The sequence below is a fragment of the Oncorhynchus masou genome, chromosome 1, assembly GCF_036934945.1.
Source record: "Oncorhynchus masou masou isolate Uvic2021 chromosome 1, UVic_Omas_1.1, whole genome shotgun sequence".
NCBI classification, from domain to species: Eukaryota; Metazoa; Chordata; class Actinopteri; order Salmoniformes; family Salmonidae; genus Oncorhynchus; species Oncorhynchus masou.
The window spans coordinates 46830200-46846005 of NC_088212.1; the positions used below are offsets into that span (position 1 = coordinate 46830200).

At 42.7% G+C, this 15806-nt stretch overlaps 1 protein-coding gene and 1 non-coding gene across 2 annotated transcripts in view; one reads left to right on the forward strand and one right to left on the reverse strand.

The window, feature by feature from the left end:
• Positions 1-15185, forward strand: part of LOC135528270 (coiled-coil domain-containing protein 60-like) — a 39949-nt gene extending 24764 nt beyond the window's left edge. The window contains exons 6-12 of the mRNA XM_064957639.1: positions 289-379; positions 1069-1330; positions 3490-3589; positions 6585-6725; positions 10405-10542; positions 11844-12033; positions 15093-15185. Of these exons, the coding sequence (XP_064813711.1) occupies positions 289-379; positions 1069-1330; positions 3490-3589; positions 6585-6725; positions 10405-10542; positions 11844-12033; positions 15093-15185 (1015 nt within the window). The remainder of the gene's footprint in view (positions 1-288; positions 380-1068; positions 1331-3489; positions 3590-6584; positions 6726-10404; positions 10543-11843; positions 12034-15092) is intronic.
• Positions 10616-10687, reverse strand: trnaw-cca (transfer RNA tryptophan (anticodon CCA)). The gene has a single exon. It is a non-coding gene; the product is annotated as a tRNA-Trp (tRNA).
• Positions 15186-15806: the final 621 nt, after the last annotated feature.

Sequence of the window (15806 nt, forward strand, 5' to 3'; positions counted from 1 at the left end):
TGCCTAGTTAAATAAAGGTAAAATAAAAAAAAGGATCAGTGGAGATGATGTTTCCTACCTTCACAACCTGGATGTAATCATGTGTGTGCAGTGATTAAAAAAAAATCAAGGTAGTGAATTGTGATTTGTCAGGGTCTTGCCATTCCAAGGCTGCGTATGTGTGCATGCCTCTCTTTGTCCCCACTCCAAGGCTGGGTGGTGGGGACAAGGAATGTTGCGGTGTGATGAATGTGTCTCAACTCACACACACCCAACCCCGCTAAACACTTATTTTTTCCTGTTACCCAGGGACCCTGGCCAAGGAAAAACCACCCTAAAGACCCTGAATAAAGAGAGAGCCATAGAGACCAAATGGGACCAGTTTGTGTCTCTGCAAAAGGTCTTCTTGGTCTTTTCTTTTATCTCTCTGTGCCTATCCACCTCTTGAGTTTAATTCTGGGGTTGTGTCCTTAAAAGGGTTGTCACTTAAAGTCATATTACCTGCTCAGAGGAGGCAAAACAAGCCGTACAACACACACACATACACACACATACACACACACATACACACATACCCATACATAGACATTTGTCGCACACTCACACAGCCAGACACATACACACTTCCAGCCAGACACATACACACTCCTTGGGGATGCTTGCCTGTGTGTGTCTGTGGCAGTAGAGGACATTAGGAGAGCTGAGAACTGTTGCAGCTGAAGTCTTGTGCTCCTCTCATCTCCTGCTCTCTCTCACACACACACACACACACACACGCACACACACACTGATAGACAGGCTGGAGAGAGGGAAGGGCACAGGGGAGAGAGAAAAAGAGATGGAGAGAGGAAAGGGAAATACGTGACTGTTTCCTCTGCAAATTCTCATATGTCCTCAGCCAAGGAGAGATGTGTTTGTGTGTGTGTTGTGTGTGTCTGCTTGCCTGCATGCCTTGTCTGCATGCCTGTCTGTCTGTGTATGTACGTGAGTCTCTGTGTGCCTGTGCATATGCAAGGCTCTAGGTGCACTTTTATGAAAATCTATGTGTGGAAATCCCCTCTGACACCTCCTTCTCACCTCATCCCCCAGCCACGTAGAACAGGCTCCAGGCCCTCCCGCTCCTCCTCTGGTCGTCTGTACCTGTTGAAGGGGTCCTCCCTGAGCGTAGCCTCCTCCTCAGCCCTCACCACCCCTACCCTTCTGGGCAGCCTGTCCTCCCTGGGCCCTGGGATAGAAGACACTGGAGCAACATTAACTAGAGCTATAGTGACTGCCACTGGAGCCAGCCAGGATAGTGCGGAGCAACCAGGAGCAGGAGGGGACTCCGAGACAGAGCTGCCCATGTCAGAGTGTAAGTAAATAGTCTTGTATGTAATATTCAGAGGGTTCTCTGTGGTTAAAAATGGGTGCAATATGGTGAAACCTGAGGGGTAGTGTGTGTGAAGGTTGTGTCTGTGTTCAATGGGGTTGTTTTGTGGAGCAAACGCCTCTTTCCTCATCTTTCTGTGTGTTATATTCCGGCTCCTTTTTTTAGCTCTCTGTCAGCTCACTGTGTGTGTGTGTGTGTGTGTGTGTGTGTGTGTGTGTGTGTGTGTGTGTGTGTGTGTGTGTGTGTGAGGTGACGTGTGTGCCGGGGCCCGCTCGTTACTCCATGTCATCTGGTTCTGCATTTTTGGAGCCAGAATGAGCCCTATCTGTTTCCCATCAGCCCTGTCACTCTGCAGGAACATCTGCGGCGTGCGCACAGAACCCAAAGACCCCCACACACACACACACATCTACACACAGAACCCAAACACCCGGATCCCGTTGTCATAGGAACAGCTCTTCCTTCTGACGTGATCGTGATATGACACACACCCTGGGCTCAAAGTGAAATGTTTGTTTTTGAAGGGATGTTTTCCTCGTACAACACGTCACTTCTGACTCTTACACTGCATCTGATATGGCACCCAAATCCCTCTGTAGGGCACATTGGGCTCTTGTCAAATGTAGTGCGCTATGTAGGGAATAGAGCGCCATTTCAGATGCAGTATAGGAGTCAGAAGTGAGAGAGAGAAAGCCTCCAGACTTGTCTGTATTGCGCATGCCAGGGTGGAAAGACTCGCTCTCAGAGCTTTGCATTGGTTCCTTTGGGTTGATTTCCTCCCAATGCTGTTCCAGCAATGAAGCCCATCACAACACTGCTGCTTTCTACCCTGGTCACTGTAGTCAGGTCACTAAAGGGCCCTCACTACCTCACTACTCTCCAGCTCTGGCTTCTCAGAGTGCTTTGCATCAAATCTGGAGGATAGTTAGTCAACGGATCTATCCAAGAGCGATCAGAGCCTTCGTTATGCTATCACATTCTGACGAAAGACTAGTTTTGTTTTCCCGAGTCATCGTCAGTTTGTTGTCGTAACCCCCCGCTCCCCCTACTCCTCATAGGTTAAAGCAATTAACTGCTCTTCTCCGTAATCCACAGAGTTATGCCTCAAATCCAGAAATTGGGCACCAGAGATATTCAGCTGAGCTCACTCACTCCGCCCGCCCCAAGGCACATTTCTACCTGAAAAAAAGAAGAAGAATGCGTCCTGAATAGCACCCTCTGGGTGAAGGGAGGGGCTTTCTTTTCTTTCATTTTAAAAACTCTTTGATGAAAAAGGAATCAACATTTGAGCACTCATTATTTGACTATTTGCATAAAAGATAATACATTTAAATTATGAGCTAATTATAAAATTATATTAAATCTAAAGCCAGAACAATTGGTTACAATGATTGGCTATTATCATTTTTGACGGTGTGTTTTATGGTGGGGTTTTTCCTATGAGGTATCTAAGCACATTTAATCACCACGTGATTAATTGTGTCTCACATAATATAAGTTGCATAATTCTAGTTGGTGTATTTTCATATTTTGATTAATGTATTCCATTCTATTCGAGTGCTTTATGAAGATTTAGTGCAATGTCATTTTATGTGTGTCACTTGTGATGTATTCCACCATAGTGTGTTTCAAAGAGATCTTGTTCTGTAGCCAACAATCTCTGTTCATCTGAACTGACTTTGAATTCATTACTGCATCTGAACAGCAGAGGGAGCTAGGGGATCATTTTTGTCTCATAAAACTTTACACTCCTGACATTTACATTTTAGTCATTTAGTAGACACATCCAGAGTGCATACATTTTAATACCGGTCCCCATGTGGGAATTGCACCCACAACCCTGGCATTGCAAGTGCCATCCTCTGGCAAGTCCTTCTGGCAATTACTCTGAACTGAGGGACACTGGATGACAACTTTTGATTTTCTCATTAAATAGCCTACTATTTGACATTATGATTTTGCTCCTTTAAAAAAAGTAAATCATTTCTTTGTTGAATCGTCTCTCTAAAAAAAATAAAAAATTAAGATAACCGTTTAGCGGTGACACCTGTGAGACGTGAGTCCTTTAGGCTACAGAGAGAAGAACAAAACGTTGTCCTTATAATGTTGTCACTGTTCATGTTTACTGCCTCTCCTCCCAGACCTTCAGAAGCTGCTGGAGGAAGTCCACCAGAGTGTCACCAAAGACTTCGGTGATCCAGAGCAGATTCATGGCGACGCCACTTTGACTGTTGGATACCGGTAACGCCCCCCGAGGCCTAGCCACATTCCACTCCCCTTTCTGGTTACTACTCCTCTGGATTTGCTCTTTCCGCTTTCATCCCTTACTCTCCTGCTCCTCTCTTCTCCTTTACTCGGCAATAGATTAAAGTGGGTACCAAGACAAGTTATCTCTGGAATGAACAAATTCATAAATGGCTGTGTGTGTTGGAATTGAGCTAGTGGATGATTACGTGATGTTGACTGAGTAAAAGTAAAAGCATTATCATGTCATGCCGACCCAATGGTGACCAGGTTAGCAATTAAACATTTGCATTTCCACGCAGACTTCAATCCCATTTGTTAACACCAGACCCCAGGGTGAGAGGGTGATCTAATATGTAAACACCCTAAATAACTATACGCCCTAACTAAATAGTAACGGATTTGTTCCCTCACACAACAGGCCACCTACCCAACCCACCCCTCAGAGAGGGGACAACACAACACGCCCCAAGACCAAAGACACACCAAGACCCAAAAGGTTGGCTTGCTACACCTAAACTCAAATTACTACTACTTTTCTACCGTTCTACCAGCTGCAGAATAAATATAAGTTCTGTCCTGCCCTGTCTGTTTTAAATGTTAAGTTTGTTTTGGGAACTTTTCCTTGTTGAAAGCTGAGGCGCTTTGCACCAGAAGAGGTCAAGTAGGTCAGGTTTGCGAGTAAGAGCTATTTTGCAGACAGAAAATGTTGCCAACACTATTTTACTATACTGCATTACAGTGAGTATCATATTGCATTGAGTGTAACTGTGTTGTATTGAAAACAAGCCTTGTCTCTGTCTCTGTGTATAGTTGTCCTGCTAAAGCCACTGTCTATCTAGCTCTAGTCACAACAACTCAATCAGTCAATCAATCTATCAATCATGGTATTGTATAAAAAAATACATATACAGTATATTAAGTTTCCTTGCTAAGCCTGCATTGTGTGTAATTTCAGTGCATTCAGAAAGTATTCAGACCCCTTGATTTCTTCTACATTTTGTTACGTTACAGCCTTATTCTAAAATGGAAGAAGTTTATTTTTTCCCTCATCAATCTACACACAATACCCCATAATGACAAACCGAAAACAGTTTTTTAAAAATTGTTCACATTTAAACAAAAACATTCAGACCCATTGCTATGAGGCTCGTAATTGAGCTCAGGTGCATCCTGTTTCCATTGATCAACCTTGAGATGTTTCTACAACTTGATTGGAGTCCACCTGTGGTAAATTCAAGTGATTGGACATGATTTGGAAAGGCACACACCTGTCTATATAAGGTCCCACAGTTGGCAGTGCATGTCAGAGCAAAAACCAAGCCATGAGGTCGAAGGAATTGTCCGTAGAGCTCAGAGACAGGATTGTGTCGAGGCACAGATCTGGAGAAGGGTACCAAAAAATGTCTGAAGCATTGAAGGTCCCCAAGAACACAGTGGCCTCCCTCATTCTTAAATGGAAGAAGTTTGGAACCACCAAGACTCTGCCTACAGCTGACCGCACGGCCAAACTGAGCAATCGGAGGAGAAAGGCCTTGGTCAGGGAGGTGACGAAGAATCATGGTTAGGGAGGTGACGATGATCACTGACAGAGCTCCATTGTTCCTCTTTGGAGATGGGAGAACCTTCCAGGAGGACAACCAACTCTGCAGCACTCCACCAATCAGGCCTTTATGGTAGAGTGGCCAGACGGAAAAAGTAAAAGGCACATGACAGCCCACTTGGAGTGTGCCAAAAGGCACCTAAAGGACTCTCAGACCATGAGAAACAAGATTCTCTGGTCTGATGAAACCAAGATTGAACTCTTTGGCCTGATTGCCAAGGTCCATATCTGGAGGAAACCTGGCATCATCCCTACGGTGAAGCATGGTGGTGGCAGCATAATGCTATGGGGATGTTTTTCAGCAGCAGGGACTGGGAGACTAGTCAGGATCGAGGGAAAGATGAACGGAGCAAAGTACAGAGAGATCCTTAATGAAAACCTGCTTCAGAGCGCTCTGGACCTCAGTCTGGGGCAAGGCTTCACCTTCTTACAGGACGATGACTCTAAGCACACACAGCCAAGACAACGCAGGAGTGGCTTCGGGACAAGTCTCTGAATATCCTTGAGTGGCCCAGCCAGAACACAATTGAACATCTCTGGAGAGACCTGAAAATAGCTGTGCAGCGACGCTCCCCATCCAACCTGAGAGAGCTTGAGATGATCTGCAGACAATAATGGGAAAAACTCCCTAAATACAGGTGTGCCACGCTTGTAGCTTCATACCTAAGAAGACTCAAGACTGTAATCGCTGCCAAAGGTGCTTCAACAAAGTACTGAGTAAAGGGTCTGAATACTTATGTAAATGTGATATTTCCCTTTTCTTTTCTTTTTATACATTTGCGAACATGTCCTTATGGGACATTGTCCTTATGGGACATTGTGTTTAGTATGATGACGAAATAAAACTGGAAAATGTGGAAGAAGTCAAGGGGTCTAAATACTTTCTGAATGCAGTGTACATGTGATGTTTTTGTATTGCAAAGTCATTCTGTCTCTCTCTCTGTCTCTCAATTCAATTTAAGGGCTTTATTGGCATGGGAAACATATGTTTACATTGCCAAAGCATGTGAAATAGATCATTAACAGAAGTGAAATCAACAATAAAAAATTAACAGTAAACATTACACTTTACACAAAAGTTCCAAAATAGTAAAGACATTTCAAATGTCGTATTATGTCTATATACTAGTACAAAAGGGAAAATAAATCAACATAAATGTGGGTTGTATTTACAATGTTGTTTGTTCTCACTGGTTGCCCTTTTCTTGTGGCAACAGGTCACAAATCTTGCTGCTGTGATTGCAAATATTTCACCCAATAGATATGGGAGTTTATCAAAATTATATTTGTTTTCAAATTCTTTGTGGATCTGTGTAATCTGAGGGAAATATGTGTCCAAATGTTTCAAGTAATTATCTTTTTTCTCTCTCTCTCTCTCTCTCTGTATAGTTGTCCTGCCAAGCCACTGTCAGCCACCAGTGAGTTGATCAGCAGTAAGAGGTCCATGCTGTGGGATATGAGGACAGCCTATGAGGAGAGAGCAGAGGAGCTGGCCCAGATCTTCAGTGACAGTCTGGACCACAATGCCAGGTGACTATCCCTTCTCAGACAGTCTAGATCTGGTCACAACAACTCACCTCCACAAAAGTTTATATTAGTTTAACTAAGGCAAGTCAGTTAAGAACAAATTCTTATTTACAATGAGGGCCTACCCCTGCCAATTGTGCACCGCCCTATGGGACTCCCAATCACAGCCAGATGTGATACAGCCTGGATTCAAACCAGGGACTGTAGTGACACCTCTTGCACTGAGATACCGCGCCTTAGACCAGTGTGCTCCAATCTGACTTTTGCCCTTCTTCCTCAGAGAGAGAAGCCTGCTTGTGTTGTCTTCTAAAGCCATGTTTGTTCAATGACCAATTCATCTCTAGTGCTGGTCAGTTTTTAGTCTAAAAACCATTGACCACGACATGATTTGAACACGTAACCTTGCGATCTAGAGTCAGACGTGCTACTGTTGCACCACAAAGTCTGGTGGTGTGCTATCAGGCCTCTCGAAGTTCTGATCCTCACATGGTGTTCACTTTCTCATTCCCAGCAGAAGGATATCAAGCAGTCTACTTACGCAGGACCTTGTGGTGCAACAGTAATGCGTCGGACTCAAGCTCAGAAAGTTGCGCATTCAAATCATGTCAGGATTAATGTTTTTAAGCATGAATGAAAACTGGGCCTGCTCTGACCAGCACTAGTCCCATGTGGCTCAGTTGGTAGAGCATGGCACTTGCAATGCCAGGATTGTGGGTTTGATTTCCACAGGGGACCAGTACAAACACATATTTAAAATGTATGCAGTCATCTACTGTAAGTTGCTGTGGATAAGTGCATCTGCTAAATATGTCCAATGAGGTGAGTTGGTCTCTGAACAACCACACCACAAGGTCATAGGTAACTAACCAGGCAGTATGAGACTGTTTCATAGAATTTGCCCATGTCTTTCTCTGGGGAAAGAAGCAGACAACCTAATACTGATAAGTGTACTATAAAGCAAATGTTATTGGTCACATAAACATGGTAAGCAGATGTTATTGTGAGTGTAGTGAAATGCTTGCACTTCTAGTTCAGTAATATCTAACAATTCCACAACATATTCCAAATACACACAAATCTAAGTAAAGGAATAAGAATATATAAATATATGGATGAGCAATAACAGAGTGGCATAGGTTGTGGGCGGTGCAGTTGCCATACCAGCCGGTGATACAGCCCGACAGGATGCTCTCAATTGTGCATCTGTAAAAGTTTGTGAGGGTTTTAGGTGACAAGCCAAATTTCTTCAGGTGATGTTGCGCCTTCTTCACCACACTGTCTGTGTGGGTGGACCATTTCAGTTTGTCCGTGATGTGTACGCCGAGAAACATAAATCTTTCCACCTTCTCCACTGCTGTATGGTCGATGTGGATAGGGGGGTGCTCCCTCTGCTGTTTCCTGAAGTCCACAATCATCTCCTTTGTTTTGTTGATGATAAGTGAGAGGTTATTTTCCTGACACCACATTCCGAGAGACCTCGCCTCCTCCCTGTCGGCTGTCTATTCCTTGTTGGTAATCAAGCCTACTACCGTTGTGTTGTCTGCAAACTTGATGATTGAGTTGGAGGCATGCATGACCACGCAGTCATGGGTGAACAGGGACTACAGGAGGGGGCTGAGCATGCACCCTTGTAGGAACCCAGTGTTGAGGATCAGCAAAGTGGAGATGTTGTTTCCTACCTTCACCAACTGGGGGTGGCCCGTCAGGAAGTCCAGGACCTAATTGCGCAGGGCAGGGTTGAGACCCAGGGCCTCAAGCTTAATGATGAGCTTGGAGGGTACTATGGTGTTGAATGCTGAGCTGTAGTCAATGAACAGCGTTCTTACATAGGTATTCCTCTTGTCCAGATGGGATAGGGCGGTGTTATGGCGATTGCATTGTCTGTGAACCTATTGGGACTGTAAGCAAATTGAAGTGGGTCTAGGGTGACAGGTAAGGTGGAGGTGATGTGATCCTTACCTAGTCTTTCAAAGCACTTCATGATGACAGAAGTGAGTGCTACGGGGCATTCAGTTACCTTTGCATTCTTGGGTACAGGAACAATGGTGGCCATCTTGAAGCATGTGGGGACAACAGACGGGGATAGGGAGAGATTGAATATGTCCGTAAACACACCAGTCAGCTGGTCTGCGCATGCTCTGAGGACGCGGCTAGGTATGCCGTCTGGGCCGGCAGCCTTGCGAGGGTTAACATGTTTAAATGTCTTACTCACGTCAGCCACGGAGGAGGAGAGCCCACAGTCCTTGGTAGCGGGCCATGTCGGTGGCACTGTATTATCCTCAAAGCGGGCAAAGAAGGTGTTTAGTTTGTCTGGGAGCAAGACGTCGGTGTCCGTGTCGTGGCTGGTTTTCCTTTTGCAGTCTGTGATTGTCTGTAGACCCTGCCACATGCGTCTCGTGTCTGAGCCATTGAATTGCGATTCCACTCAATACCCACATTTTGCTTGTTTGATTGCCTTGCGTAGGGAATAACTACACTGTTTGTATTCGGCCATATTCCCAGTCGCCTTTCGATGGTTAAATATATATTACGTGTTGGATCACTAAAAAATACAAGTTTTACATTACCGTGTAGTTTACCTATAAAATGTTGATGTGGATGGTGATGTGGATATACTTGGTATACATATCCCGAAATAAATAAATAATCTCACTCCAATACATTTTTATAGAAAGTTAGCAAAAATATATAAGATCTTGCTACCATGGAAAGGTAAATACCTGTATTTGTGGATAAATCACCCTGATTAACTTTTTAGTCATATCCCAGTTTACCTATTTGCTTATGGTCTTGCCTACACCTAGCGAACATTTTTTTTATTATATGAGAAAACAATATTCTATTTTATTTGGAACGGCAAGCCAGACAAAGTTAATTGGGCCTATTTATATAATGAATATGAATTCGGAGGGCAGAAATGATTAAATATTAAAACATTAGACTTCTCACTAAAGGCTTCAGTCATATAAAAGTAATACTTAAATCCAAACTGGTTCTCTAGCAAAAACACTATGAATGTCTCACCCTATTTTCAAGAATGGCCCTTTTCCCTTTATTCAGATTACAACCTCTCACTTTCAGTTATTTGAAGAGAAAATAATCTCCCAAATGTCGCTATTTTTAAAACAAGCCATAGAAAGTTGGTTGCAATTTAAATTTAATCCACCAGAAAACACAAAACAAATAATACAACAAACATTGTGGTTAAACTCAAATATACTAATTGATTTAAAAAAAAATCTTCGTAAATTATATCATAAATAGGACTGGGGGAGTTATGTCACACATGCAGCTAACAAAAACACATGGAAATGTCTGCTCTACCCAAAATTACAACCAACTAATTACTGCAAAAGATTTTTGATTTTTTTTTTTACAGAAATTTTTACAGAGATTTTTGATTTTTTTTTTACAGAAACTCCAGGTACCTTATGCTAAACATTGTGTTGATCATTCTAAACTAAATATAAACATAACTCATTTTACATTTCCCCATTGCACCCTGTTATCTAATTATATGGTTAATGTCAGAGGATTAAGTATCTCTCCTGTATGCATCTTATTACGGTATATCCCCTCCCTTTCTTTGCTCTCACTGTGCCCACCCCGTCTCTCTTTCCCCCTCTCTGCATGACTACTCTCTTCTCTCTTCATTTTCTCTCTGTACTCCCTCTCTGCACAGGAAGAGGCTCGAGAGTGGCATCCAGAGGTTCCAAGCCCTGTGTCATGTGACCCACTCTCACCTCATCCCTCGTCATGTGACCCCACGGGTCACCGGCATGAAACCCCCAGAGACAGACTGTAGCAACAACAACATGTGGTATGACATCTGCAATACCCATCACATGGAATGGAATGTTGGAATGTGTGTTTGTTTTCCCAAATAAAACTTTTGACCCCGACGTGATTTGAACACGCAACCTTCTGATCTGGAGTCAGACGCGCTACCGTTGCGCCACGAAGTCCTGTGACTAACTAGTGTGTCTGATGCCATTTCACAACAGCTATCTTTGCCCTAGGACGTCAAATAGAGACCAAGGTCATCACTAGCTTTTGCTAGCCACAAGTAGTTCTTTGCACTGCAAAATATTTCTTTATTACTATTTTTTAATAATGTATTATTTTGGAGGTTTTGCTCAATCTGATTAGGCCCATCCTTGATCCTTGCCTACGCACCTGGGACAGTGCCATTGCACTGCTTTGAGACAAGCATGGGGACTAGGGTGACCACATGTACCAGATTGTGTGGAACAATCCTGGATTTTGGCCCTTTGTCCCACACACAAACAATCTTGTACTGCAGTTTATCAACAAATTCAAATACCACAAATTTGGGGGAAAAAGGTAGATTTGTCCCATTGTCTCAATGTACTCAATCATTGAATTGTGTGTTGTTTTTCTTCATGGTGATGGAAAGTCTACACGTACAAACTAGATGACCAGCCTATGTACAATACAGTAATGTACATTAAGTGGTTTGTAAGGATGGTAAATTAATACTTCACAAAAAGTGGTTGTTTTGTATTTGATGTGGAGGTTTTGTGTCTTTGCCCATGTTTTTGCCCGCACTGCAGACGTCTATATCGGTCTGCTCACTTTAGTGAAAATGTTATTTTTTTAGGGGGCGCTGCAGCATCCCCACTTCCCGCGGCTATGTTTGTATTGCTCTCCGGCACCTAAAAAATTAGCACTTACACCATGAGAGGGAGGAGGATTTCTGTGTGTGGGGTGGCCTCAAACTACCATTTTGTTTTGGGGTGGCCTCAAACTACCATTTTGTTTTGGGGTGGCCTCAAACTACCATTTTGTTTCTTTAACTGTGCCTTCTTCAGGGTTTACCCAATACATTACTGGGAGCTTATATACAGTGTGTGACTCTTTATTTTTTTCGAGTCGATACTGTGCACTCATACATTTGTAAACTTTACTGTGCACTCATACATGGGTAAATGTGTGCGTGTGTGCACGTTTTTGCATGTTGGTGTACAATTTGAAAGTTTGCACAACAGTTTGTAAATTTGTGTGAAATCAGTTGAACTCCTCTACAATGTGCCCTATGTCCCATCCAGGTTTATTTATAGATGATTTATACTGTATGTATTTTTCATCCTGTCCTTCCAGGCTGTCCTCTCTACTGACCAATCTCCCTCCAGAGGTGTCTCAGGACAGAGGGGTGAGCCGAGTTCTGGAGAAACTCAGCCGCTTCGCAGATGAGCGGACCCCCAAGGTGCGACCCCATGTCTTCCTGAAGATGTTGGGGGGTCTACAGCCCTGGGAGCTCTGCCTACCTGACCTCTGTGTTGCCATTGAGGTAAGGACACATCAAATAATAATGGATTTATAGTGAATTCATTATTATGCTTTATTTGTTTAAGGAAGTTTAATGAAGTGCATTGTTTCTTGGTTGGTCAATTGGTTTAAACATGGTGCTAGTTGTGGGTTTGATTTCTGCTTGGGCCACGTACAATGTATAACATTTTAAAAAGGGGAAATAATTGTGTGTGTACAAAATATTATTTGAAGACATGTTTCCTTACTGCAATGCCTCTGCCTCAGATAGAGAATATCTTAATGTCATCCTCCTCTCATCCTCTCCCCTCATCTCCTTCTCAAAACCCATTGGAGGAAGAGGTCCGATGGGAGGAACCTCTGGCTTTCTCATCAAATGGGTTTTTAAAAATGAGACGAGGAGAGAGTAAGCAATGAGTTTCAGTGGTGGAAAAAGTACCCAATTGTCATACTTGAGTAAAAGTATAGATACCTTTTAATAGAAAGTTACTCAAGTAAAATTGAAGCATTCATCATGTAACAAGTACTTTTGGGTGTCAGGGAAAATGTATGGAGTATTTTTATTTTTGTTAGGATTGTAGTGAAGTAAATAAAGGATACATTAAAAATGTAAAAAAAAAAAGTAAAAGTAAAGGTTGTCAAAAATATAAATAGTAAAGTTACCCCAAAAAACTATGTAAGTAGTACTTCACACCAATTAACATCTTCCCATAAGAGAGCTGTCAGTGGCCTCCAAACCTGTGTTAATTCAGCAGCCAATTAATCTCCTTTGCTTGTCAGAGCAGGCCCAGTATTCGCTCAAGCGCACCCAGCCCAATGTGAACACACAACCTTCTGATCTGGAGTCAGATGCGGTACTGTTGCGCCACCTTGTCCTTAGTAACTACTGTAGACGGTGGGAGGCAGTTTTCATGTAATAGAATACACCCCCTTATCTTTCTCTTGGGAAGGAAATGGAAGGGAGGCCTATGTCATGAGAAACTGACCACCTTGTGGGAGGCAGATCCTGGATAGCTTGAACAGTACTCTACTTGGACTAGGACAATAGCATCTTACCTCACATATACATACTCATGAACTGTTTATGGTACATGTATAGTACAACCATGAATTCAATTACAGTCATAATGTTTTGCCCAATAAACAATTCATAGAGCATTGAACTGTACCATTCTTCAGGCCCTAGATGACCAGACCTTGTGGTGCAATGGTTACGTGTTGGACTTCAGATCAGTTGTTTTGAAGTTGAAGGAAAACTGGACCCCCATTGACCTGAGGACAGAGAGATGTCTAAACAAACATGGCTTTGGGGGTTTAACACAGAACAAATTGTGGTCAAGTAACATTGTCAGAATCAGAGGAGGCTGTCTAGGACATGGTTACATTTTAATTTATCAAATGGTCCATGGTTCAAGTCCCTTTTCAGGCCGCAAAAGTTTTAAGTACAAGTCGCTTTGAATAAAAGTGTCTGTTGATTTACCATATTACATTTAGATTGTCTATATAGAGCTTTTTAAAGTGTTAAAAGTGTGTAACATTGTAAGGCAAGAATTCACCTCATCCACAACAATTATCCAGCACCCACCTGGGTGATGCGCAGCAACCAGACAGACACATTGTAGGAATCTAGACACTAGACCAGGGTTCCCCACCTGGAGGCCCCGCGTGTGGTTTTATTTGACCCCCCAATTTTTGTCATGTTTTTTTTCCTTGTTGGACATTATTTTAATTGTATTTTTAAACAGAATATCAGCTCTGAGTGATTTTAAATTGTCAAATCTGTTCCCAAGTATTTCATATACAAGTGTAAGCAAGGTTTGAATTAATATGTTTTAGTCAAATATTATATCTGTTTGGGCTTCTTGCGGTCAATTTGCAGTCTACAAATTATTCGTCATTATGTTCCAGTCCCCCAACCATCTGCTCAAGAAAAAATTGGCCCGCAGCTGAATCTAGTTGATGATTCCTGCACTAGACAGAACATCCCTCTCCCCCCCACCATCCAAACCAACATATTGAGACTAATGATTAGGTACAGACTGCTACCCCTCCACACACACACACACACACACACACACACACACACACACACACACACACACACACCGATGATGACGGCCTTCATGGCCCCTAGCCCCAGAACAGAGCAGTTGGAATAAGTTAATAACAGGAATTCAGAGTGATAAATTAGACCGACTGGTTATAAAGATGCTTACCTTAGGGTTGTGTGTGAAGGGTTGGCAATATACCCTGCCTGTTCCCCTCCCACATATTGCAATTTGTGCCATCCATAAGTGAGAAACCTACATAGCAAGTATAGACCATATATTGTGTTCCATACATGTAATAGAAAAGAGCAGAAGCGCTGATTTATCCATTCAGACACCAGTCCTACTGTACCTACCTGGACAATTTGCTATTTTAGTATTCCTCCAGTAGTTTTCATGAAGGAGAAATCCTCCACTTCTATGTCAAAGATAGTATAACAAAAACACTATAGTAAATGCGACAGTAATGACCCCACGAACACTACAGTAAATACTACAGTAATGACCCCAAAAACACCACAGTAAATACTACAGTATACTACAAGCTGTAAAAAACGACAATAATTACTATAGTATATACTACAGTTTTATTTTACTGCAGTATTTATACTATAGTTAACTGTAAATACTACAGTATACTACAGTAAATACTACAGTATTCACTGTAGTGTTTTGCAGACTTAAGTCCACAAAAACACTCCAGTGAAGGCTACGAAAACACTACTATAGTATTTACAGTATATAGTATAAAATAGTATTTTTTCATTTGGGCATAGGAGAACCCTTTTTGATTACAGGTAGAACCCTTTTTGGTTCCATGTAGAACCCTCTGTGGAAAGGCTTCTACATGTAACCCAAAAGGTTCTACCTAGAACCAAAAGAGTTCTATCTGGAACCAAAAAGGGTTCTTCAAAGGGGACAGACAAATAACCCTTTTAGATTCTAGATAGCACCTTTTAAGAGTGGACTATGCTTTAGAACTGTGTGTGGTAACTCTCTCTTCCCCTCTCTCTCCCTCCCTCTCTCTCTTCAGATAGCCAGGGAGCATGTTGTCCAGATGTCCAGAGAGGACTATGACTCATGGCTCCTCTCCAGGGTCACTCTTCCACAGCAGCAGGACCACTAACCCAAACACATGTGAGGTGTAAACATTTTTACTAATAACAGGAAAATGTGACGATCAAAAAATTACACGCACATGCAAATACGCTCACACATTTAAATACACACCCACAGACACACACTCACACGCGCACACACACACCACACACACCACCCGTTCTGCCATTCACCTTCTGTTAAAGGTCCACAAAGCACACACATCCCTGGGTCGCTCCTCTTTTCAGTTCGCTGCAGCTAGCGACTGGAACGAGCTGCAAAAATCACTCAAACTGGACTGTTTTATTTCTTCATTCAAAGACTCAATGATGGACACTCTTACTGACAGTTGTGGCTGCTTTGCATGAATCATTGTTGTCTCTACCGTCTTGCCCTTTGTGCTGTTGTCCGTGCCCAATAATGTTTGTACCATGTTTTGTGCTGCTACCATGTTGTGCTGCTCCCATGTTGTTTCTACCATGTTGTTGTTGTTGTTGTGTTGCTGCCATGCTGTTGTTGTTTTAGGTCTCTCTTCATGTAGTGTTATGATGTCGCTCTTGTCGTGGTGTGTGTTTTGTTCTATATTTTTATTTTATTTTTAATCCCAGCCCCAGTCCTCGCAGGAGGCCTTTTGCCTTCTGGTAGGCCG